This window comes from Apodemus sylvaticus, chromosome 12 (genome assembly GCF_947179515.1).
Source record: "Apodemus sylvaticus chromosome 12, mApoSyl1.1, whole genome shotgun sequence".
Classification (NCBI taxonomy): Eukaryota; Metazoa; Chordata; class Mammalia; order Rodentia; family Muridae; genus Apodemus; species Apodemus sylvaticus.
The window spans coordinates 86,479,000-86,506,084 of NC_067483.1; the positions used below are offsets into that span (position 1 = coordinate 86,479,000).

General features: G+C 46.2%; 1 protein-coding gene across 3 annotated transcripts in view; it reads right to left on the minus strand.

The window, feature by feature from the left end:
* The window catches only part of Smyd3 (SET and MYND domain containing 3), a 563,480-nt gene that overhangs the window by 87,038 nt on the left and 449,357 nt on the right, over nucleotides 1–27,085 (minus strand). For all 3 annotated transcript variants that reach the window (XM_052199949.1, XM_052199951.1, XM_052199950.1), the window contains exons 9-10: nucleotides 16,481–16,568; nucleotides 9,897–10,071 (exon numbers count right to left, since the gene is read on the minus strand). In XM_052199949.1, coding sequence (XP_052055909.1) covers nucleotides 9,897–10,071; nucleotides 16,481–16,568 — 263 coding nt within the window. The remainder of the gene's footprint in view (nucleotides 1–9,896; nucleotides 10,072–16,480; nucleotides 16,569–27,085) is intronic.

Here is a 27,085-nt window from a genome sequence, read left to right on the forward strand (position 1 = left end):
ATTCAGAAGAAGCAGTGAGGGAAGGGAAGAGCAGCAGACGCAGCTGGGTAGGTGGGCTAGTGGTCAGAGAAGCACGCATCGCAATCGGTCATCCTGACTGAACAGTTCCGCTGACACTGACAAGTGACTGCTGGCAAACTGACATATCTGGAAACAATGTATTGTGATCTGGCTTTGGATGGGGCCTTGGTAACAGCAAAGTGACCTGAAACCACTATTCAGAAGCTCGGGGCGGGAACATTCTCTCCACAAAACTTACTTTGGAAAACACTGTTTAAAGAACAAAGGCATGAGCCTGTGCTTGGGGCTCTGGGGACAGAGGGCTCATGGATGATCAAGAAGCAGGTCACAGGGACGAAATAAGATTCCTTGACAGTGATGCTGTGTTTCTATAAACCCAGATGGACTACATTTTATTTGCCCGTCTCAACAGGGATTAGCGTCTGCTTGTATTAGTTATTTTTAGATTAAAAGCTGTCTTCTCACTGAAAACTCATGAGTAGCAGTGGGGTACTTGCTTTCTTTCTGGTCTCTGGGTCTCTGAGGGTCTGAGCAGGAAGGACCCTCCTGGCTTTTCCTTTCCCTCTCCCTGGTCAAGTAAAAAGGGCCACACAGTGCTGGCAGGCAACACTGAGCTTACAAACCTAGCGCCAGCTTTAAGGAAGCAGCTCCTGCCCAGCATGGCCTCTGCTCTGGGAGAGTGCAGCCGCCAGACAGATCTCCCGGCTCCCCAGCTGTAGAAGTCTGGATGGTTTTAGGACCTAAAATCTATCTTATTATGGTTAGAAATTATTTTAATTTAAAAATATACACCATATAGCTGGTCATAATGCTTTGTATATCTTAGCATATACACAGATACCGCACATATATACTGTATAGAAATAGATGTCACTTGTATTAACTTACTGCTACCTAAGCTCCAAATGTAGACTTCTGATATACCCTTGCTCATTTCTGATACCAACTAAATGTTTCTGATTAAAATGATGGTTTTGAGCTTGGTTTAGTCCCCTGAAATATTATTTATTCTTCCCAGTGTTGAATCCCTTGAAAAATATGATTGCATAAGTTCTATTTATTCATTTTATTCACTCAGATAAAAATGATGACTTAGGACCATTTTTTAAAGGCCACTTAGAGGTATATCCCTACTCATTTTCCCCAAAGGGTCCATCAATCTACTAAGAACTAGGGAGCAGAAACAGCTGCTTCAAAGGCGTAACTAAATCTCACCACTCCGTGATTTTCTATCTATAGAAAATGTACCAGAGACACTTTCCGACTTCTTGCTGAACATCCAGGTGTACTCTCCTGGCGGCATCTCCAACATGACCAAAGCTGTCTACCGACAGAAATAGATGATGCACACACACCAGGGGCCGAGAACCTTCGCAGAACTGAGCGAGCACGCCAGCTCTGTGACTCGTGCCCCACAGATGTGACCTTGCCTGCCTCCCAGATCCACCTTTTCCTCTTATAATTAAGTCTTCCTTTGAAGCAGCCAGCTCGGTGCACAGTGAGGCTTGCTGCTGCCTCTGAGATTCTAGGAGCTGCTCTTGCAGAATTCTCATGCTGCTTTCTCTGTTGGTCTGGCTTCTTGGCCTTTGGATCTCCTTCCTCCCTTTGAATTCTTTTCTTCGTGACACTTCACGAGCCTATTTCTTGGTGGATTCTACTTATCCTCCAAGCTCCTGGAGGATGGATATCCCATAACAAACCTACACTCCTGAGGGGGCTGCCAGCGCCTCTCTCGCTTATAACTATAGAGAGAGACTCGATAAAATGGTCTCTGTAAAATGCACACTGCTAAATGTGGCTCTGGGGGAGCACAGAGCACATCCTCTGTTGTGGGGTTAAAGGGTGGGACCTGGAGGTGCTGAAAGCTATCTTCTTGAACGAACGCTGTGGGAAAGGAGGCAAGGAAGGACAGTGTACTGCTTGGACGGTACCCTTGTGCCCTGGATCCTGGCACTTATGACCTGTCCCTGGCTGTAAAGCTCAGTGGGCAGCAAGTGCCCTTCTGTGTGTGCACACGTCGAATGTGTTTCTGTCGATCATGATGGACTGGTTCAAAGTCCATCTACAGCGGGAAGGCAGGGTCGGGGAGGGGCGAGTCAACCACAGCTCTCTGCAGTGTGAGTGTGGCGACTCCTTGGTTTACAATCAAGCAATCGGACAGCTTTCCCCTCACGGTGACAAAACACTAGCCCCGCCCCCAATCAAGTGTGACAAGAAGGGCTTGTTTAGGGTTGAGGTTCCAGAGACCTCCATCCATGGGTGGCTTGTTCTGTTACTTTTGGGCCTAAGATGATGCAGGGCTTCAAGGCAAATAACATGAGGTAGAGCAAAGCTTCTATTACCTCATAGTAGTGGGGACAGCAAGAAAGGGAGGAGTAGAGGGGAGAGGAGGGAGGAAGGAAGAGAGGGAGAAAGAGAGAGAGGGAGGGAAGGAGGAAGGGAGGGAGAGAGGGAGGGAGGGAGGTTAGAGACACTCGAGACACTTCCTTCAAAGGCGCATTCCTCCAATTAAGTCCTACCTTCTAATAGTCGCTCAGCTATGAAATCATTAACAGATCAGTCCCTTGATGCAGAAAGAGCCACCATGAACCAGTCAACTTTGACTACTGTGGGACCAAATCTTCAACACATAAGCCTTTGGGGACATCTGATATCCAAGCCAGAACTTGCATTTCCTCTGACTCAAATGCTTTTCTAAAAGAAGTAAAATAAATGTGCCTGAGGTTTGAGCTCCAGGCCATGGCTCTATCATTGAATAATCATGAGAATATCAGCTTCTTCCCCTAGAAGGTAGGACAGGCGAAGCTCTTCCTCAGTGGGACTGTGAGGGTTACAAGGATGGGCATGTTGCTTGGACCACAGCAGTCTCTTAATAAATCACAGCAATCAGCCTTGGGTTTAAGAACGCCGGAAGGTGAAGGAGGGCTCTTCAGGTCCTTTTACCTGCTCATCTAGAAAGCTGAGGCTAACAAATAGCTGAAGATCCTTTTATAGTTGGCGAACTCGATTTATCTCACTTTGGGAGGACATTACAGTGATACTTCCCATTACAAGTGAGAGCAGATTGTTTCCTCTTTAATTCTGAAGGGCAGTGTTAGTATGATTGGTGTCCTTTGTGTAGACAGAGCAATTTCTGTCATCTATTCCACTCTCTGCAGAGGAGGGTGCTGTCTCCACCCCCCCAGCACTACCGGAGCTGGGGCCTCCCTTGTTCTGGGGCTCTGGTTTTCCATTGTCTATCTTAGCAGCTGGCTGTCCCTCTTTCCTTGAATACATTGAGCAATGGGAATATTAACCATTTTTCTGCTTTAACAAGCTTGAGGGCTTTTTATTAACGAGTTCAGAGGGAGTTTTGCTTGCTCAGAATAACTCGGCTATCTCAAAAGCTGCATCTACAATTTTGAAGGACATTTGCTCGCATCTCCTCATTTCTCTCAAGGACCCCTCACTGTTCTCTACAAATGTTATCGCCCTTCTCTATTCTCATCACATTTGTGAGGCCAGAGAAATCAGTTTTCTTTGTGCAATTTAGCTGATAGTCCATTCATCCAACCTTGGGGGAATTTCTAAAAAACTCAATATGGATTTTATTCAGAATATACAAACAAATGACATGGAACATATGCACTGACCAAATTTTTATAATCATAAAGCATGTGCTTTATATGTAATCCAAATTAATTTTAAACACTTTTTTAGCCTTTCAACATTATATCTATCATTTTCTGCACACACACACACACACACACACACACACACACGGCCTACTTTCTCTTCCAAGTGGTGAGAAAAGGAAGAGAAATGGCAGCTTTGTAGCTGGCTGCACGAGCAGCCAACCTCAAGATTGATTCAACGGGAGGAAGATACCACTCTCCCTCTGCTTGTGCTTATGATTTGTCGTGATGAGGAAGGGAAGATGTTCTGTCAGGAGAGTCAAAGAGCTTCTGTAACACCTTGGGGGAAGTGTAGAAGAAAAAGTAAATGGAGATGGAAAATGTGTTTATTCTGGGAAAGCTTTCATGAGTAGGAAGCCCGGAGACAATTTCTCAGAGCACGCGCACTGCTCATAGACACGGCTGAACACAACCAGCACAGGTTTCCGTGGTCTGGCCCCAAGGGTGGAGAATGGCTTTCTTCCTGGTTGTTTGTCCACCATGGTAGGATTTGAAGGACAGAGTGAAGAGAATGCCAGAAAGAAAGATTGCCCACCAGGACAGGACAGACAGGCAAACAACAGGGTTCTGCAGTCCGCCCCATGAGCTGGCCCAGGAAGTGGCAGAGCTCAGCAGTAAGACTCCGCCCGGGAGCATAAATAACCTGGGTTGGGGGCAGGCAGCAGGTGAAGGTGCTGGCTTCCTTCCTTGGCCAGCTAGTGTCATGTGGCTGGTTAGGAAGGGAGTCTCCATGGTGAATCTAGTTGCTCCTGCACATCTGACAAGGGCTGCTGCATACCCATGGGGCTCCCGAACTCAAACAGAGGCCCTATAGGCTAAAAGGCTATTTTTTTTTTCCTAAGAATAACATGTGACTTCTACTAGGCCCACACTCATGGAAAAAAAAAAACAGATGCAGAGGGGCCAATCCTTGGGACAGGTAATTTTTACAAATAGGGAGGAGTTAGTATTTGAGCTGCATATAGACCACCAAGAATATGGGCCAAATTCTAATCCTTCTTTAATCCCTTATTCACAGACATCAAAATGAGACAGTATTTGGGGGTAGGATTTTTAAAGAGGTAATTGGGTTACAATGAAGCCTTTGTGGTGGGCCCTAATATAATCTACGGCTTCACAAAAAGAGATTGAGACAGATAGGAAAGTCTCAGGTGCACCCCTGTACAGAGGGGTACCATGTGGGGACATGATTAGAACATGATGTCAAGGCATCCTGAGTGAAATAATTTACTAGGTTATATCAGAGTGTAGCAGTCTGATACCAAACTGGCATTCAGAGCCAGCAATGTTATATGGAAGACCTTAGCTATAATAGACAGGCCTGTCTATATTTAGCACCAGTGATGCTATAGGGAAGGTCTTAGCTGTAGACAGCCTAGTCTATGTCAGGCTTTAAAGAGACAGACAGTATTTGGGGGTAGGATTTTTACCCCCCAAATGTTAAAAGCAGTCAATGAATCCCAGGAAACAAAGCACTCGATCTGAGGAGAATATTGTATCCTTCTCTGGTCAGCCATCTTCTTGGGCTATCTCCGTTAACTGTTCTCTTGAGAGACCCCAGATATGATGGGCTAGTTACAAAAGGACTAGTAAAATGGAGGTGGTGCCACAGCCATGTAATGTTGGCATTCTCTGGGTTACTGGTACCTCCTGACTTGTAAACATGTCATGGCGCCAACCCCCAGCCGTATATTTCTTCTCCTCCGGCCAGGCCCATTCTCACTGACAAGAAAGGACAGATGCCTCTCTGAGCTAGGATCCTGCTCCTTTGGCTTTCTCAGCCTAGCACACCTCCTTTCTCTCAGCTCTCTAGGGAGTAGGACGGTGGACATCTGCATTGTCCACACCTCCAGGGTTCTTTCCATTGCTCCTCTGCATTGCCCCCAGGTGACATGAAAGTCCTACTTATGACCAAAATGAATATCAGCAAATCTCACCCTAGGCTTTGATTAAGGGGATGGAGAAGGCACTGATATACTTTGATCTAAATTTAGATCAGGGCAACTACTATTACTACTACATGATAATGATGATGATGATGATGATGATGATGATGATGATGATGATGATAATGATTGATGATCATGATGATGATGATGATGATACATAAACAGATTCATCTTACTCATATTCCCTTGAGGACAAAGTGACCTTGTGGTGGGTAGAGTACAATTTGGGGACAACAGCTACCCAAATTTAAAATGAGCATGACTTAAAATAGAGCAGGTGAGCAGCTAGGCGTTTGGTATTGATATGCCCTGCGGATCTGACCACCTCAGCACACAAAGAAGAATCAAATGGTTTAATCTGAATCACCATCGCATGGTTTGACACAGTGAACAGTCTGGAAATAAAACTATGGCACAAATTCTGAGATGACACAACGTACATCTGTTAAGAGAATGAGGTACGTATACAGACATTTTGCCTTGTGGAAGACTAAATAGAAAAAAGAAAAAAGTCTGTAGTAAATTGCACCATAAAGTTAAGTAAGATCTACTGGGTACAATTAAGTGAGCCGCGAGGCAGGGGTTTGAAAGCAGTGGGCTGGACACAGATGGCGTCTGCACACCGGCCTCCAAGGTCAGCAGCTCAAGCTTACCCAAGGTCACGACTGAGGAAGTGCTCAGCCGAGGCTTGACCTCAATCCAGGCACAGCAAATAGCACATTGACATTGTCAAATTACCCCTGCAGATGGCAATCCAGTCACAGCTCAGTAACCCAGGCCTCACTAACTGTCACTGTCCTTGGCTAAATGGCAGCAAAGACCAGCCTAGAGCAGCCACAGGTCACTGTGTAGTGACTGACAGCACATGAAAGCCATCACCGCCTTCCCATCCCCTTCCCGTTCCAAGGAGTCAGGGGCTTGTGGGGTATCTCACCATTGGTCTGTGCTCTCCATTTTCACTTGTCCTGAGCTAAAAGGAAAAGGGCAGTGTGTTCCTTGGGTCTCTTAGCTGTGTCGTTCTAGACTGCTCACTGTGGTTGCTCTACAAACCCTGTGATGGCAAGTGGCACACGTCCTACTCATTGGAAGTGGGCCGGGGCGGCGTGCTACAGAGCAAGCCCTCATAGTCTCTGCGCACAAGGACAAACCATGCATTTACAGGGAGACCGTGACTGGCCAACGCCATGAAAATATAACCAAACATTTCTCGCGCATGAGGGAGTATGCTGTGGAGGACTTGGCCTTGCCTATGCAGAAAGTTTCTGTCTGGCCCGAGTGCTCGCTGGTCAAGCTGCTATCTCAGTGGGGCTGGGTTGATGCTGTGCAGAAGTCTCTCTGCACATGTACAAAAGAGGATTCAAAATGCAGTCAGAACTGCTAGAGCTTACTCATGGGTGATTCAAGTGGCCATTTCAAGTTGGCCTTGGCAAGACTAGATGGCAAAGTGAAGGGAAAGAAGGCACAAGAATCTGCTTCACACCTAAAGAAATGTTCAACACCCTTAGTCATCAGAGAAATGTAAATCAAAACAACCCTGAAATTCCACCTCACACCAGTCAGAATGGCTAAGATCAAAAACTCAGAGGAGAGCAAATGGTGGAGAGGATGTGGAGAAAGAGAAACACTCTTCCATTGCTGGTGGGATTGCAAGCTGGTACAACTCTGGAAATCAGTCTGGCAGTTCTTCAGAAAACTGGGCATGATACTACTGGAGGACCCGGCTATAGCACTCCTGGGTATGTACCCAGAGGATTCCCCGGCATGTAATAAGGACACATGCTCCACTATGTTGAAAGCAGCCCTATTTATAATAGCTATAAACTGGAAAGAACTTAGATGACCCTCAACAGAGGAATGGATACAGAAAATGTGGTATATTTACACTATGGAATACTACTCAGCTATCAAAGTCAATGAATTCATAAAATTCTTAGGCAAATGGGTGGAACTGGAAAATATCATCCTAAGTGAGGTAACTCAATCACAAAAGAACACACATGATATGCACTCACTGATAAGTAGATATTATCCCAGAAGCTTGGAATACCCAAGACACAATTTACATATCAAATGATGTCTAAGAAGAAGGAAGGAGAGGCCCCAGGTCCTGGAAAGGCTCAACACAGCAGTGTAGGGGAATACCAGGACAGGGAAGTGGGAGGGGGTTGAATGGGGAACAGGGGGAGGGAAGAGGGTTTATGGGACTTTCAGGGAGGAGAGAACCAGGAAAGGGGAAATTATTTGAAATGTAAAAAAAAAAAAAAAAAAAAAAAAAAAAAAAAAAAAAGGAATCTGCTTCGAAGGATGGCCAGCCAAGGATGGGAGACCAGTGCTGCCACAGAGCCTTGGAGAAAGGTGGAGTTTCTCAGACTGCAGCTCCTGGCCTGGGTCCATCCATTTTCACTGTGCTGCCTGTGTTCTCGGTTCCTGAGGCCAGTCCCAGCTTTCAGAGGCTGTGCCAACCATCACAGACTGCCGGCCACGTCAACGCTCAGTGCGGCTCTGAGAGAGCAGTCTTATCTCTCTGTATTCAATTCATTCTTTCAGAAAACCCACAAGATTCCTCACCCTGAGCAGACATTCCAGTGCTCATGGGAAAGTCTCTGGTCTCAGCCCTCCAGGCGGCATCTTACACGTTTAGATTAGAGCTGACTCACAGACAGTTCCAAATCTGTTCACCACAAGGGAACAAAAGCAGCCACCTGCCAAAGTCTGGGAACACCCTTGGGTCTGGAGCTGCTGGCTGGCTTGTGGGTCTCTGACACCTACCTGTTTACAGGGGCCTTGGCTAGCTTCAGGTTCTTCTCAGCCCACAACTAGTTTTGACCCAGCTCTGACTGCTGACCTAGGGTCACACAGGATGGGTATCTCTTTCGATATTGACAGCCTAGATCCTAAACCTGCTCTTGCTCTTGACATGCAGATTGAGGTAATTTCCCCTCCCTCCTGTCTGTCACCTGAGGCTCCCCTCCAGTGGGGACAAGCAGTGCCCCACCTGCTTCACTTAGAACCACTCCCTGTACCTGTTGTCCCATGTCCCATAGGTGTAGACCTGGATTCTCCCAGGGCTTCTCTGTCTTTGGCTAGGCCATGTATGCATCATCTATAGGATGGGGAAGTTTACATCTTCCAGGAAAGGTGCCCTGCTCTGCAGACACTGTCCCCTTTGTATCCCATATATCCACTGTCTTCCTTGTGGCGACTTGTCCTGTGCTAGGCACTGGGTAACTCTGATCTCAGATTATTCATCTGCCCTGCATTCTCCCCTCTGGCTTGTTCTCAGCCTCAATTTCTCTTCTCCGCCCAGGAAAAACTGTTGCTGCACTGCCCAAACCTTTAGCACTTGATGTCAGCCTCCCTTTCCCCTCAGAGCTCTCCCATATTACAAGCCCACCTAGGGGCAAACACATACACACCTGGAGGAGCTGAGTATAGGCAAGAAAAAGTAAATCTCTATCAGGTATGGGGGCATATTCTGGTAGCCCAGGACAGGAGAGAGGGCTGAGACAGGAGAATCACAAATTGGTGACTAGCCTGGGCCACAGAGCTAGGTCCTGCCTTCAAACACAAACACACACACACACACACACACATACACACACACACATACACACACACACACACACACGCACACCATGCCACATGTGTACGCACACGTGCATGCATGCACAACACACAATATAATGAATTACCCATAGTTCACCAATAGTTTCTTCACTGATGCAATGATACATTGAAGAAGAATAGTCTCCCATCCTCTTACCTGATCACGAGATAGCTACAAGGGCCAACAGTGTACACTCAAGCACTCTGACAAACATCAATTCTGACAAACAGAGGAGATCCACCACCACTGTCAATCAAAGAGCGTCATATTTTACCTCCCTCACCTTCACTGGTAGTCCAAAGAGAGGACTGAGGTCACGTGCTCCTCGTTGGTCCCTCCCTTCTTGTCCTTGCACTGCAAGCCTCACATTGTATTATAATCACCCATTCCACACAGCAACAGTATTTAACTCATTTCAGAGCAAGCAGAGTGCCAGGGCCCTGGAAATAGCTTTGCCAGTGACTGATGGATGTGTGAAGAAACAGGAAAGAAAGAGAGAAGGTTTGGTTTCCTATGCTAAATGCTGGCAGGAATGCATGATAGAACCGCAGTCTTATATCAGTAAGAATGACTTAACAGTGACTTAACATCCCATCCCATGCGCACAGTGGAGACAGCTGGGCCCCAGCCCTGCCTGGCACTCACCGGTACGGCTCCATGGTACGCATGGCATAGAAGAGTGCCTCCTCCAGCATCCCCAGGTTGATGCAGGCATCCATGGCGCAGTCGAGCACCTTCAGCTGGTAGATGTTGATGTCGGGAAGCCGTTCAGAGTTGCTGTTTATGATCGCCTGGCACAGGGCCAGAACCTGCTCCCACTCTGTTATTAACTTAGTTAAGGACTCATTGTCTTCATCAAGGAACCTGGAGGTAAACACAGCTATCTAAAGGGCTGAAGAGCTTCCAGGCTCGGGAGGGAGGAGGCACCCATTATTTTGCGCAGAGGAGCAGCCTGGAAACATACTTGAGAGACAAAAACACATTCAAGTGGCATCTTAGCGAAATAAATTCTGTTTACACCAACAAAACGTTGTCTAACCCAGCCTGTACTTTAGGAGAATTAAAATTCCCAAAGACACAGTCCTTCTCCACACTTGCCCATCTTCCCTTTGAACTAGGTTGAGAAATGAGTGAAGTTGTTTATTAAACTGGACTAAAGATTTAGTTCGGCTTCCAATTATTTACTGTGGAATTATTTCTGTTTTAAAGAATCCCTTCAGAGAAAGGAGAAGCATGTGTTTGCTTCTGACTCATCTGAGTCCAGGCCGTGCATGGAGCCCAAGCCACGCCAGTGCACAGGCCTGCGGCTGGTGCAGCTGTCTGAAGAAACGCATTTGTTTATTATAAAACAAGGCGATCCAAACCTATACTTAACGGAATACATGTATTCTTACTTGGAACCCAAACACTGAAAGAAAGTATTAAAGTCTGGGTGTGATGGCGCACACCTTTAGTTCCAGTACTTGGTAGGCAGGGGCAGCTGATAGTTCCAGGCCAGTGTGACGTACAGAGTGAGTTCTAGGACTGCTAGGACTACATAGAGAGGCAGGAAGAGAGAGGGGGGGGAGGGAAGGAGGGAGGGAGGGAGGAAGGAAGGAAGGAAGGAAGGGAGGGAGAGAAGGAGGGAGGAAGGGAAGAAGAAAGGAGAAAGATGAAGGAGGGAGGGAGGAAGAGCGGAAGAGAGGAAGAAAGAGAGGAAGAAAGAAAGAGAGAGAAAGGAAGAAAAAAGAATGAATGAATGAGAGAGAGGGGAGAGAAAAAGGAGGGAAGGAGGGAGGGAAGGAAGAGAGAGAGGGAGGGAGGGAGAACTACAGGGACCAAAATGGAGAAGAGTCTGAGGAAAGGAGGTCCAGCCACAGGCCCAAGTTGGGACCCATCTCAAGGGGAGGCCCCAAGGCCTGACACTATTACTCATGCTATTACGATGAACTTACAGACAGGAGTCTAGCATGGCAGTCCTCTGAGAAGCCCTACCAGCAGCTGACTGAGACAAAAGCAGAGACTTACACCCAACCAATGGACATAAGCTAAGGACTCCGTGGTTAAATTAGGCAAAGGCTGGAAGAAGCTAAGGAGAGTGAGCCCACAGGAGGACCAGCAGTCTCGACCAACCTGGACCTCTGAGATCTCTCAAACCAACCAGGCAGCATACACCTGCTGGACTGAGACCCCCAACACACGCACAGCAAGAAGACTGCCTGGTCTGGCCTCAAAAAAAACATAAATACATAAATAAATAAATATTCAGTTATCTCTTTTAATATTAAAAAAAGGAAAGAAAGAAAGGGAGAGTAGAAAGAAAGAAAGAAAGAAAGAAAGAAAGAAAGAAAGAAAGAAAGAAAGAAAGAAAGAAAGAAAGACTTAAGAATAGTTATTTAAGTGCACCTCGAACAAGGGAAAATGCTGTCTTAAGAGCAGGGAGACCCATTGCTTAGTAGCTCTGACTTTCTGATTAACCATGTGTCAATTAAGGCAGTAATTAATTTCATGGAGCCTCAGTGATATTCCATTCCCATGAGTTGCTTCCTGTTCTCCAGGGTGGCCTCAGACCACTGGCTCCACTAACCCCATCTGCCTCAGTCTGCTGAGTAGTTGGGCTTAGAGGTGTGTGGTATCTGGTCCAACTTCTAGCCTCACCTTTGCAGACTGAAACTCCATCCTCTTAGAGAGGCAGCTGGAGTGCTGGAGACATGGGCTTCCTCCACTGAAGGCGCATGCGCACATGCAGGGCTCAGCTGCTGTGTTGAGCCTGAGCCCCGCTCCCATCACCGGAGTTCGGCGCTGTTCTGCTTTGATGTTAGAAAACCACTTGGGGAAAACATGTGAGGATTCAAACTACAGAAGAAATGGTATATAGAACCTTGATTCAAACCAAAGCTAGGTCCATCCTCCGTCAGAGTTGGAGCTTTGAGGGAGTCAAATGCTTTGAGGTAGGCTGAAAATAAAATGCCCGTTTCAGTAAAAATCAAATAAAACAATGTGTCTAAAAATGGAGGGAAATCTTTTCTTGTCCTCTCATGAGCTAGGTGGAGTTCTCTGGGTGTCAAGAATGTGGCTGGAAAGTTTACTGGGATACGCAGAGCACATGGCAGAGATGTGAGAACTTTCCTCTTTCCTTCTGGCCACACCCCCTGAACCTCACAAGCTGAAGGGGAGAGGAGGGAAGACAAGTCATTTCTCCTGTGCTCCTGTCTCTTCACAACAACATGTCCCATGCATTTCCCCTAAACTCTGACTCAGGCCCTCTTCATCAGTGTTCTAACACAGCAAGCCTCGCCCTGAGGCCCATGTGTGCGAAGCTCCTTCACTCCTCTCTCCAGCAAAATCTACCTTTCCACTGACAATGCCTGCAGATCCCTGCTCCTGAGACACCATCAGTGGGTCCTTCTGATGCTCCCAGGAGAGACATTTCCTCTCAGCTGAGGCACAAGAGCACCATTTCCTTGGGAAGAATTTCAAGCTGAGGGTCCTTTATGTCACCTTTTAGGGTGGGTCCTGGCTCTGATCCCAGAAGGGGTTCATGTACTGGAGATGGTGATTTGAAGTTATTGACAGTTGGTGATTTTCCTTTGTATGCGTGTGACATGAATGTTTCAAGTTTGCGAGCGAATCCCCCAGAGGTTGGAGGAGAGCAGTTTCTTAGGCAATACGCTGATTTTGAAACAGATTGGTGTGCTAACCTCTGTGGCTTTTCATTCCAGGATTAGATGTTTGACAAACTGTCAGGAGGAATGGCTGTCTCTTACACAATGCCAGACATTTCTGTGGCGAGGCTTGAGCCTTGTTGTAACATTGCTTGCCGGATCTCCATTGTTACTTGTCTACACATTTCCATAGTGTGCTCTGTCTCATCAAGAGGCTGAGGTGGGATGCCTTGCAAGTGGAAACCAGATGTGATATTCTGTACTCACTCATAGGAACACATCTACACGTCCCCACCAAGCAGCAAAGCACTGCATACCAACCTCCCTTCACAGTACTGGCAACCATTTCTTGGCAAACAAGGTAAGACTTCTCATGTCAACCGCTCCAGGGAGTCTAGAGGGAGGAGCAATTTTAGCTACAAGTCTCTTCCTAAGTTAATGCAGTCATGTATTTGTGGCATCTACTATAACCGCTCGCCTTTTGAGGTGCTGAACTCTGAGCTAAAGGGACCCAAGAGCACGATGGGGGCTTTCTTTCAAATGCTCCAAATGACTATAGAAGGGTGGAGACAGACAGACAGACAGACAGACAGACAGACAGACAGACATGGGAATGAAGTCACTTGGGAATTAGTTTAGCTTCTTAAGACAGGATGCCAGAGCAAGGTGTGCCCATCTAGCAATGCTACTCTGCCTAGCATCACTCTAGGCCACTTTGCATAAAGACTAACTTTGTGCCCATTCCCAGTAGCTTCTTTCCTCATGGGTAGCACGTTGGCCGGCACTGGCAGCCCCTCACCTTCTGTGCATCAGCACGTTTCTTCCCCTGTGATTCTCTCCTTCATAGCTTGCCTAAAGTCCCACTCACCTCTCCAGATATAGTAGTCAGCACCTCCTTTAAAAAGTCCTAACCCCTGTCTGTCTTTGTCTTTCCCCACTCCTCTCTCTCTTTCTCCCTCCCTTCTCTCTTTCTCTCTCTGTATGTATGTAATATGTATGTTCACCAAAGTTTGCACTGCATGATTCTGTTTTGCATGATTATAATGAACTACCTGATGCAAAATACCATATGAAGCAAAGATAGGCTTCTGAGTTATGGAGGCTCAAGTCCAAGCTAAACGGGCCCCGTTGATTTGGCCTCTGGTGAGGGCACCAGATGGCAGTGGTGGGAGTGGGTGTCAGAATAAGAGTTCATATTTCAAGCCTGGAAGCAGAGAGGGGCGAAGATGACAGGATCTGATGGTCCCCTTAAAGGCATTCTCAATGATCTCACAGTATGCTGTTGTGGATTTAGGTTAACACATGTATTATTTTAATTGGGTTCCTAAATCTGCAGGAGAATTCTGCCCATGCTGAGGGTCCCTGGCCCCAGTTGGTTCTGATTGGTAAATAATGGCTGTCCAATGGCTGGGTAGGGAAACAGAGGCGGGACTTTGGGATTAGTGGGCAAGGGGACTGGAGAGAAGAAGTAGGATCTAGAATTACCATGCTGGGAAAGGATAAGGCCCAGGATTGCGAGCTGCAGAAGAGAGGCATATCAGTCATGTAAGAGCCAGGAAGAGCAGCCCCAGGACTCCACCCCATTGGGTTTAGGGCAGCAAAGATGGGATAAAGACTTTAGTAAGTAATGGTTCTGGAATATTGGAAGGGAAAATGTCCTACCCCCTTAGGGCTTGGGATCCACCATTGAGTTGCTTAGGGCATATTAAAATATAAAGCTGCGTGCGCGTGTGTGTGTGTGTGTGTGTGTGTGTGTGTGTTTCATTCAAGAATCCAGGACATTGGGGTGGGTAGCGAGGAATGAGTGCTACTTCCGCTGGGTAATAATCACAGCAACAGTAGGCTTCACCTCTTAAGTGTCAGCTGTACACTTCACTAGAGGCACCCTGGGATTTTGACATATGGACCTTTGAGAGCTATTCATCAGACCCACAGCACCCAGTGATTTGCATAATTACCATCCCACTGTGTGGGACTTGTGAATGCTAGACTGTGTCTCGTCATTTCTGCCTCTATCACAAGGTAGAAAAGGACCACCCAAATACCTGGCAGAATCAGTTTCTATGTAAGTCTCATCCAGGTGAGACTGAACGGCTCCAGGGTCCTCTAGGGCCTGACTTCTGCTTCGTAGGACCTCAGAGAACAAGACGCCATGGCAGAACAGCAACTTCCAGTCTATGAACGTCAACCCAGAGCCAACTGTTTTCCAGTACCTTCCATCAAGCTGACAGATGGAGTTTCAAATTCCTCCCTAATTCTGTTCCATTCCTCATAATGAATTTAATTTCTCTGCAGGCCGACTAATAAGCCATACCCAGACTGAGTGACTATGAGATTCTACATAGCAACAGCCCTGTGCTACCTCCTTTCTTATTTTATATTCTAAATTTCTATGACTACAGCCCAAGATCACAGTTGTCTCTGGAGAGTTATAACATACTCGTACACTTTATTAAATTTTGCTATTTACCAAAGCAATAGGGTTCTTTTGTGTGTTCAGCCTCCAAGCCTTATGCAGATTTATGTGCTTCAACTTCTTGCCCCAACTAGAAGACTTTATATATACTTTTGTTGAAGTTCATCTTCTAAAATTCAACAGTTATTCAAACCGCCAAGGATCTGCTGAGCTCTTGGTTCTACCATCTCCCTTCTGCTTCCTTTCCATCTACACACACGCTTGGAAAGTCTCTTGGAAGCACTGAATCAAAGATGGAGGAGACAGAGCCCCCTCCCCCCAGAGTGACGTTTGTGTCATTTGATCATTGAGTAAGATGCCTGGATCCTCTAGTATCCAAATGTCTTGACTATTTCCTTTCAAACCTTCTAATGAAATCTAGATGCAAACTTTACGTGTAGTAAATCCACACAGCAACCTGAGCATGGTGGCTTTCCTTTCTACTTCTTATTAACCAACTATATTTGCTCAGACTCTTAACAAACTCACTGAGCTACTGATTTCTGTAATTCACTATTAAATGAAGAACTGCTCACCTACCTATCTTCTCTGCCCTTTACGATTCTCTAACATTATTGATTGGATAGTTTACTTGCAGATTTTGTTCCTGACTGAACTTTGACCTATTTGCGTTCCTTATCATTTATACCAAGAAAATATAGAATGGAGAACTCCACTGCTGCTGTTTCCTATCTAGCTTGTAGGTCTGAGGGTCGGTGGTATTATAAGGATTCATACATTCCTTTCTAGTGACTAAAGAGGTTGTAGGGGGAAGGAGGGTCTATGAGTTTTACCTTTTGCATATAGAGGAGAAGAAAGAGAAAACAAAACACCTACAACTTACCTCCTAACTATTAGTATACTAATAGTATAGTTACTGTCTGTAAGGTATCCAATCAATGACTTTACTGGGCCATACTATTAATGGGTGGTAAGGTTTTGGTAGGGCATCTGTGCTGACCTTACTGCAATCTTTCTGGGCAGCTCCCCACTACTGGACCATTCCTCACTCTGCTGGCTAGGCCCAGACAGAAGCAGCACTTACACTTTCAGACCCTGGCTCCACTGACACTAAGTTTCTGGCAAAGCAGCAACTAACAGTGGAGCTGGGCCCACGGGTGAAAGGATACTCCAGTGCGCCTTCAGTTCTTCGATTGTTTTCAGCGATTCTTGAACCTCCTTCCATATCTGCTCGTCACCCGTCAGCATATCAGCATCCTGCTCGGGTCAAATGGGGAGACGGGCAAAGAAGACAAATGGCCCAATTAGAACACGGGCAAAGGATATGAGCAGACATTTTCTCCAAGAAAGACAACCAGATGGCCTACAAGCACATGAAAACACACGCAGCATCATTAATCATTAGGGGAATTCAATTCAAAACCACAGTGAGATGCCACCTCCTGCCCAGCAACATGGCTCTGACTTGCTGTAGAGAAGCAAGGGACAGGAGGTGTCATTAGGGAAGCTGAGGAGCTGGAGGCTGATGCTCCACAGGTGGAAATGCCCTGCGAGTGGGATGGCGTTGAAAAATGGGCTCCTCAACTCCTCAAACAGTGGGCCTATTTGTGCTTCTCACCAATATGCCAAGAAAATGTGTGGTGGAGCACCCACACTGCTGATGTCTGCTGGCTCGTTTGCCATGAAGCTTCTAATAAACACAGAAGCGCCACATTACCCATGGCCTCATCGTCTCAGGTCTACTCCTAGGCTGGCAACCACGAGAAGTGAGAACAGGTTCAATGAAAACTGTGCACAAATATCCACAATAGCCCAAAAGGATGCAACTGGCATGTCCATCATGATGATGGGCAGACAAATAAAGACAGGACGACGGACTATTACTCATGATAAAATTAGCAAAGTATTAGCACATGCTGTAATATTGATGAACCTGAAAAACATTATTCTGAGTGAAAGGAGCCAGTCATTTTGGGGTGACATGGCTCAGTGGGTAAATGTAGATGCTGTCATAGTTGATGGCCCTGGGACCCATAAGGGACAAGGGGAGAACTGACCCTTAAGTTGTCCTCTGATCTCCACACATCTTCCATAACATGCATTCTCATATTCTCTCTCTCTGCCCCTCTCTCTCTCTCTCTCTCTCTCTGTGTGTGTGTGTGTGTCTGTGTCTCTCTGTGTCTCTCTCACTAATAAAATACATAAAAATATAATATAAGACTCTTAAAAGACATGATTACATTAATATGAAACCCAGACTGGGAAATCCATTGAGACCGAAGGCAAACTGGTGGTTGCCTGGGGCTAGGGCAACTGGGGGAATTGGAGAGTAACTGCTAATGGTTGGGATTCCTTCAGGGATAATAAGAATGGCTGTCACCATGGACCACGAAGAGGCAAGACTGAAAACACGCAGGAGGGAAAACCCTGGGATTCTTTTTTTTAAAACGTAAAGCATAAATAAAAAGCCTTCGTGGACTGTGGAAAAAAGAAAAAAAAAAAAAAAGAATGTTCTAAAACTGACCATGACATTGGCTGTACAACTCTATGAAGAGACTAAAACCCATGGATCTCTATGTTGTAAACCCAGTGAACAAAACAATACGTAAGTTATATGTCAATAAACCTGTTTTTGGGGAAGTGTAAGAGAGAGACACTTTTAAAAATGAATCTGTTATTTGAGGGGCTAGACTACCCAGTGGTTTAGAACATTCGCTGCTGTTTTAAAGAACTCCAGCTTGGCTCCCAGCACCTGTACTGGATGGCTCACAACCACTGTGACTCCAACTCTGGGTGATGCAGTGGTCTCTTCTGGACTCCAAGGACACTGGGACTCACAGATGTGCACAGCTTCACACAGTCGCATACACATACACTTTAAAATAAAAGAAAACATGGTTCTTCCAAGAGCGTCGTTTGTTAGGAAATTGTCCAGTAACTCAGTGTGGCTTATCAGCCCAGTTAAGATAAAGAAAGGCAAGTCTGTTACACTCATGTGGACCAGACATTCACAGAAAATTAGGAAGAAGCAAATATCTTAACATTAATTTGTTTTCACATTTTAATGATTTTTTAATGTTAAAAAAAAAGGAAGGAAAACTCCATTAAGATGATGGGCTATCATTTATTAAATGTGCGCTCTCCATTCATGAACAGGTCTTCCACGCTTCCAGTTTGTCAATGTGCCCCCAGCACGCAGCCAGAGCTGGCTACCAGGTAGATATGTGGCACTGTGCTGTTGCCAAGACTGTCCCATTTCATCTTCACACAGCTCTTATACAGGCAAGGCCATCCCTGGTGCATTCATGAGTGGGGTGTGGACACAGTCTACACCCTGGACCAGTCAGTGAAGTCCCCCTGCTCTTTAAGATACTGGAAAGAAATTATAGAAGCAACGGGAAGGAAGTCTGGTGACACTGCCCACCTCCAACCCTGCATGCCTAAGACAGTCATGTGGCACCTGCTATTCCCCACCCCCACCCCTGCAAACCCAGGGCTCCATGGATAAAGTTTTAAGTCTGAAACTCGACTCAGAAACACATGATTTGCCAAAACAAACAAGCAAAAATAAATAAATAATAAAACACAATCATACACACAACCCAAAACAACAACAACAATTAAACCGCACAAAATCACAGAAGTAAAGCTTCAGCGGTCTGATCCCCAAAAGGCTGTGTTGGCATCATGTCCCCCTCACAAATCCAACTGTGGCCTCTCTGGTATGCTCAACAAGTTGTTACTTCCTTACATGAACTTAAGTTGCTTAAACCTACATGTAGCAAAATGCCCAGCTCCTAAGCTGCACTTGCCACCTTTCCAGAGCCTGGGGCCAACTGGACAGCGCACTGGACAGTGCTATACCACAGCAGGCCTTGTGACTGTGCTGCTGGAAAGAGGCCAATCAGAGGGTAGGGGCACACCACTCCATCCATCGTTCAGTATCCACATTGCTCTACGTGATGTCCAGGAGGACCTATCCGGGATGCTGAGTCATGGTAAGAGTGAGGGATAGTCAAGGTGAAGGGCCGGCACCTTCCTGGAGACTCTCAATGTGTGCCTCCGGGGTGGGGGTGGGGGGGGGACAGGCTAATCCCTGTGAGAACCACTGTGGGAATAAGTTCTGTGTTGCAGGTAGGCAGACACACGTCATCCCAGTGTTAGGATCAGGGGAAAAAAAAAACTGTAGGCATTGAAGACCAGGAGAACAAGATTCCACGTGCAGCTGAGGTAGACGGTGTGCACACTGAAGTGAGTGCCTGCGAACCAGGGCTTTATCTGTTCGCTGTCAGTGCTGTGCACATGCGCAACAGAAGGTGGCTTTGAAAAAGACTCCACACATACAGGCAGACCCAGCTCTTCATGTCCACAGAAGGGTGAGAGGGAACAAATGTCTGTGGAGAGGTGCACACTAGTCTCCCTCAGCGTTCTGCTCTAAGTTCATGTTCGTCTCCTAAAGTCTCTGTTTGACCATCTCTTCCTCCCTCTTCAGCTGCCACATCCATCCCTGATTAAATGCGCCCATTTTGTATTTATTAAATGGCAGTTCGAGTCCTAGATTCAAAGGGCAGTGGCGCTCAACCTTCTAACGCTGCGACCCTTTAACATGTTCCTCGTGTTGTGGTGACCCCCCCCAACTGTAAAATTATTTTCATTGCTACTTCATAACTGTAATTTTGCTACTTTCATGAATCATAAGGCAAATATTTTTGGAGATAGACGTTTGCCAAAGGAGTTATAACCCACAGGTTGAGAACTACTGCTCTAAAGAAACCATCTTGTTTGTCAATCAATCCCTCTAGTGCCTGGACAGTCCCAAAGGCTGAGGAGCAGACACACACAGCTTCTATCTAGCTGCCTAGACAGGATTCCAGGCTGCTGGTCTGCCTCTGCCTGTCTTCTGGGCTTGCTTCGAGGATGAAACTTGTCTGTGAGTAGATAAATTAAAGCGTCTTCAACCATGGTTCTACTAGCATCTGAAAAACAGTAAAAACCAAAAACAAACAAAAAGCAAAACAAAAAGAACAACAAAACTAACCGGGACTCCAGACAAACCCAGCATGTATGCTTGGGGTGGGTGAGGGCACGGCCCAAAACAAAGCCATTTCATGCGGGAATTATGACTGTGATCCGAGGAGCACAGTTTGCTAGCAGTCCTTGCTGGTTGGCACTAAGCCTTTATTTACTTAACAAAAGCACAGTCTCTGAAAGCCACTCTCAAGCATTTGATAACAGTAACGAGGGACTTTGTGTCTGAGCTGTGTTGGAGCACTGCTCAGGGCTGAAACTAACACCTGCTGGAATGTTCCACTGTGGTCAACATCTCTGTACCCTGGGTCCCTAACTCTACACTCCTGTTTGCTCCTCACATCTGTGCCCACAGTGACCTGAGCCTCCCCTCTCCTAGCACCAGGCCACAGGACAGCACTCAGTTGCATATGCACATAAACAGAACTCTGGAATATAAACAGACAAGCTAGTCAGGGAAGCAGGGCCTTCTGTTCTTCCCAGTGGACAAATATGAGTGAAAACTAATGTGTTCATCTCCCAGATCCTGAAGTATGAGATCAATAAACATATATTTACATTTCTATTTTTTCCTTATCCATACACATGAACAAAACATAATAATTCGAAATAACTTATTTAGGAAAGGGAAAACCCTTTTTGAATTTCAGCTTTACTAATTAATATAAAAGGGTTTGAACAAGTGCCTTTCCATTTGCCTGTAGGAGATTGAAAAATTCATATATATATATATATATATAAATTCATATATATATATAAATAAAAATTCATATATATAAATAGAAATTCATATATATATATACATATATATATATGTATATATATATATATATATATATATATAAAATCAAATGTCTTCTTATGGGCTAGAGATACTACTCAATGGTAGCCTAGCTTGTGCCTGGCCCTGGATTTCTACCCAGCACTGCAAAGGTAAGCAGAACTAAACAAATTTTCTATAAATGCTAAAAGTTACTTCAGAACACAAGCTGAAGGACCCTGAGAGCCTCAATGAGAGGTTGGCCACATTGAGTCAGTTTATGGGCATGTGTATGGGGGTGTGGTCATCCTAACTACTCTGATTGGTATGAGAAGATTCACCCCTACATATGGGTGTCACTTTCTTAAGAGAAGCAGATAAAGGATGAAAGAAGGAAGGGTGTAGTTTTTAATTTTTAAAACATCTTTCTTAGGTGACTTGTTGTCACTGGCAGTGGGGTCATCGACTCTTTTGCCGCCATTGTTGCTTGTTCATTCACTGCCCCTAGCACCGGCTTCTTTGGTTTCCAGAGTGAACAGAGGACCTATGGGTTTTAGAAATCTCATAGGCCTTCTAGGCTGAGCAACTTTCAGGTTCTTCTCTCTGGTTCCAGAAAAATCACGGCTGGATGTCTCCAGCCATATAACGTAAGCTAATTTAATCAATTATCTTTAAATATAAATAGTGATTCTACGAGGTTCTGATCTACAGAACCCTGATCTAATACAGTTAGATCAGACTGGTCCAGGCAGCCCCTAGGGCTAACCCATAAAATCTCCCAGAAGCTTTCTTTTCCATCACCCTCAGCATCTTTATCTTGTGACCATCTCTCACCAGACCATTTTGGAGGCTGAGATGGCTTAGAGCCAGAAGAGTCCTGCCCCTGGTAACCACGTTCCCACAGAGCTTGGGAAGCCGCAATATCTAGTCTTGAAGCCAACAGTAAAAATGTGGAAATAGCTAAGTGGGGGCTGAACTGAGAGCTGCCATCAGGTAAATCTGAGCATCCTTACTTCCTCCCTTCCCTCCTGACCACCCAAGGTCTTCATACCCTGTCAAATCCATCAGTTATCCAAAGTGCCTGTACTGCTTGTTTTGTGTGTCAACTAGACACAAGCTGGAGTTTATCACAGAGAAAGGAGCTTCAGGTGAGGAAATGCCTCTATGAGATCCAACTGTAAGGCATTTTCTCAATTAGTGATCAAGGGGAGAGGGTCCATTGTGGGTGGTGCCATCCCTGGGCCGATAGTCCTGGGTTCTATAAGAAAGCAAGCTGAGCAAGCCAGGGGAAGCAAGCCAGTAAGCAGCAGCCCTCCATGTCTTCTACATGAGCTCCTACCTCCAGGTTCCTGCCCTGCTTGAGTTCCTGCCCTGACTTCCTTTGATGATGAACAGCAATGTGGAAGTGTAAGCTGAATCAACCCTTTCCTCCACAACTTGCTTCTTGGTCATGATGTTTTGTGCAGAAATACAAACCCTGACTAAGACAGTGCCCTATATCACCTTTGTGCCCTGCATGACCTCTGTGCCATGCATGACCTCTGTGCCTTGCATCACTTATGTGCCCCGCATCACCTCTGTGCCCTATATGACCTCGGTGCCCCGCATGACCTCTGTGCCCTGCATGACCTCTGTGCCCCGCATGACCTCCGTGCCCCGCATCACCTATTTGTCCTGCACACCTGGCCTGTCTTTTTGTTTGATGCCTACTTTTTCAGACAGAATGAACCTCCTACTTGAAGATCTACAGGAGTGGGATGATACTATTGATCATCCCTCTGCCTCTGCCCCTTACTGTGTTGGTGTCTTCCCATTGTCCGTTTAGTTCTTAGCCATTCCTGTACTCCACCAGGATGTCAATGACTGCCCTGTGGATCAGCCTGACCACGGAGCCCTGAAAGCCACTCTTCACAGTTCCTATAGCAACGCGCTGTCAGTTACCATCTAGTCAAAGTGTCTGGGAACTAACCCTGGACTCTCTGTGGCACCCTGATCTACTCTGATTTGCTACCCAGCACCACTTGGTAAGATACAAAGTGTGGGCACAATGGATAAGCAAGGAGAGCTATGATAACTTTTATGACCCGTGGCTAAGAGTGTTAGAAGAACAAAATCAATTACTTAATTTGACAACAATGAGAGTCACAACCAAGAAAACTGAATGTCTGGATTCTTTTTTTCTTCTATAGTACTTCTGCCTTGACTCATTTCTGATGTTATACCACTATGACAATGTTGGAGAAGGACATGTTCCCACTGCAGTGTGGTATTTGCCACATACCCAGAGAGTGGCCATAATGTGGAACCTAACTGTGGCCATCCAGCACACAAAATCCCGCACTGGCTCAGGGCCCATATTCTCAAACAACAGCAGCAAGGGCTAGCTGGGAAGTGGGGTCAGTGAACTTCCCTGGCTTCTACTTAAACATCACCCTAAGCCACTTCAAGTTCTTTTGCCCAAAGGTCTCTAGCCCCTTCTCCCTGGATAGATTAAGGCCATACATACCCCTGCTACAAAGATGGTAAACTGATACACCAGAATTGGTTTCTTGGTTGTAAAAACAGATGACTCTACAAAAAAAATCTTACAACCACACACACACACACACACACACACACACACAAAGATACCAGTCAACACAGCTGGATTCAACTAGCCAGATGCTTCCTCTGGTTTCAAAGTAGACATGGTGCCTTCCAGGGGCCAGTAGCCACCATGAGTGAGAGAGCCAAGTTTCCTCAATAGGGAAGGGTCCTGGCACAGGTGGTTGCACACATCCTGGGGGAAGTGGCCGCTAGCAACATCTGATGAAGCACTAGAGGTATCAGTCCCGGTCTGCCTTGCAACAGGAAGCCACAGACAGCTGTGCCTGCTTGGTTTGCAAGAGCTTACATTGGAACTCTTGTGGTAGCTTAATTTCAGATGGTTCTTATTAAAGAGGAGAAGGAGAAGGGCACTCGGCCCTCCTGTATTTCCTGTTATCCAATCCCCATATAAACTCTAATTAGACTGATCGGAGAGAATGAAAAAAGATAGGATCGGAACAAAATTAACGAACACATAAACTTTCCTAGTAATGAAATAATTCCAGTGTGTTAAAAGGAAGAAGGGGTGTTCTGTTACTTTGTGTGTGTGTATAACATAAGGGTCAAATATCGTGCCTGTACTCTGGAGAGAGGCAGAGAGCCCTGAAATAAAACCCAGGATGGAACCAGTCTAATCTTCAGTGTCTTTGACTGCAGTACTTTGGTTCATGGATAACATACTGGGACTAATAGATTAACTCACAGGCTCACTCAGAAACCTTTATGATTAACAGGAAACATCAACTGGAACCAATTTCCACTTCCTTTGGCAGAAAGAACTGAAAGCAGTCCAGATTTAACTTGGGGCTGGGGGTGGGGTGGAGAATGGTTCTTTCATAACATGGAAAAAGGCTGAAACCAGAACATTCACCATTGTACCAACCCCAGAGCAGCCAGTGGGCACAGCAGGCATGAAGGGTTATGGAGGGAAAGGCAAGAATGCTTGTAGCTCAAGACGGAACCAAACTGTTGTGTTCCAATCAGGCACTGGGGAGCGAATGTACATCTTTTCACTCTGGCAGATCCCAGCTTTATCATAACTACACAGTTTTACAAGGCAATGGCTGCACCCGACCTCAGGTCCAAGATCAAATTTCCATGGACAGAGAAGTTCAGGAGGAAGGGGGTGTTCATGTAACAGCAAAGCCCCTGTAACCACCAAGGACACCACCAAACACCAGCAACCCCTACACCTTCCCTCCCCATCCCAGAGCAGCCAGGGGACATGGTGGCTTCTATCAAACCAGGTCAATGGGAATTAAACACGCTCATCTATAGAGTTAGGACTCTTTGAGAGCTGAGCCACACCCGTGGAGCCTGCGGACAATTGGCTTTTACAGGTAGCGTTTTGCAGGAAACGGGCACGGCAGGCCGACATGCAGAGGCAGTTAAACGTTATGTGAGGATATCGAAGGCAGCACCTCCTTGCATCTTCCCCACGCTGCAGAGCTGTGCTCCCGAGAACACGCAGTGGGGATCATAGGAATCACGAGGCTACTGGCTTGGCTCGCAAGAGCACATTCAAACGAATCCTTTTCACATTTGTGGAGAAACTATCCAAATGGATGGATGGCTTGTGTGGCTGTAAACGCATGTGACTCTGGCTGAGCCCTGCCAGTCTCCTTCTGTAAACACGGCGAGGTGGGAGGTTTGAGATGCTGGGAAAAATGTAGAGTTTTTACAGGAAAACTGTTCTAATGCAGGCAGCCATGAAGATAAAGTACACCCCCTCCCCCCCCCAAATTTCAGGACAGGTTTTATTTTAATGGAGACTGAAACCACAGCCCTCGGCTCCTTAATCTTTTTTATGTTCCTTACTGGGAGCAGCTGCTTTCACTCACCTCTGCAAACAGACAGGAAATTGCTTCAAACTACAACAGAACAGATTTAAGGGGCAACATCCTGACGGCGAAGGTTAGGATGGGCTAGGGTGCAGTTGTTCCAAAGACATTTAAAAACAGGATGAGGGCTGGCTGTGTTCTAGAGCCCTCGGCAGACTGCGAGGCTCTTGGTTTGGTCTCCGACACTGAAATAAGATCCGTGGACAACTTTAGGTCGTAGGCTCTAGGCACACTGTGTGGCAGAAACCTTGAAAGTAGCACCAAGGCACTGGACTCAGCTCCCAGGTCTGCCATTGGCCAGTTGCAAGACCCAGAGCTAGACCCAATGCCTTGGTGAGAACTTGATTACAGTTACCATGGAGATGGAACCTAATCGGTCCAGTCCATTGGTCCCTTACATAGGCTTCTGCTGTGTCTGAGGAGAGCTCTTAGACTCTGAGAGTAGACACGTTGGGCTTGTGTGGTCGTGCAAACTGCAAGCCCTTTTCTTCCTTCTTCCCCTTCTTCCTCCTCCGTTCTATTTTAAGCTGGGTTTTCTACAGCACCACCCCAGGCAGAGCAGAGAGAGCATGTGGCACAGAACAAAGACCGTACTCAACACGGCACCACATGTTGCCAACCGCAGACTCTGACCAAGGCTGTTTAATCCACATGCTTCCTCTAACATGCGTGTATATAATGGTCAGTGGGGGTGATATCAAAAACCCAGGCAGTTTATGGCATATGCTTATCTCTTAAGACTAACACATCAGATTAGTTAACCCGTGGTCCCCAAACAAGTGGTAAGTTTGGCTGGGGTCCACACTAGCAATTTCAGATAACCAGTGCCAGTACACAAGTCTAGAGACACTTTTAAAGAAGGTCAGTGCTGGGGCAACCAAAGAATATTATTTCAGTAGCAATCAGAAGCCACACCTTGATATCCGTTCGTGCAACTTCTGGTAGCCCACAAATCAATCTCTCTCTCTTTCTTTCTTTTTTTTTTAATTTTTAATTTTCTAGAGCTTGGCTGCACAAATCCACCAGAACTTCATTATGTTTAATGAGGCTGCATGAGACTCCTCAGACCTCAAGTCAAATGAATGAAAAAAAGCCTTTTCGAAAGGCTCAAGAGGACTGTCACAGTTTGAGGGACACAACATCAAAACTTTGCTTAAGAGTAGTGGAGGTCTATCTTGTCTTTCAAGGAGAACATTTAGTTCCCGCAGAGACTCGCTTCCGGAGCCTGGTGCTCCTGAGGGGTGCAGGGGTCACTGCAGAAGGCCATCACTCCCTGCCTATAGGGTTGGCAGGGCCACCTTTTCCGCCTTGGGAAAAGAGGAGGCCAGCCACATGGCATGACTCTTCTTAATCTCACCTCGTAGCCACAAGTGACCCTGCTCTGAACCATCAAGACTCGGATGCCCTTCTTAGCAACTGTGTACCCCATGGACGTGAAGTGCTGTCTGGCTGTATGGCCCACCTTCCCCCTGGCGCCCCACCAACAGAAAGCACATGTCTGTATTTTATATTCCCGTAAACTCCAGCCTGGCCCCGGGCCAGAGACCTCTTTGTAATGT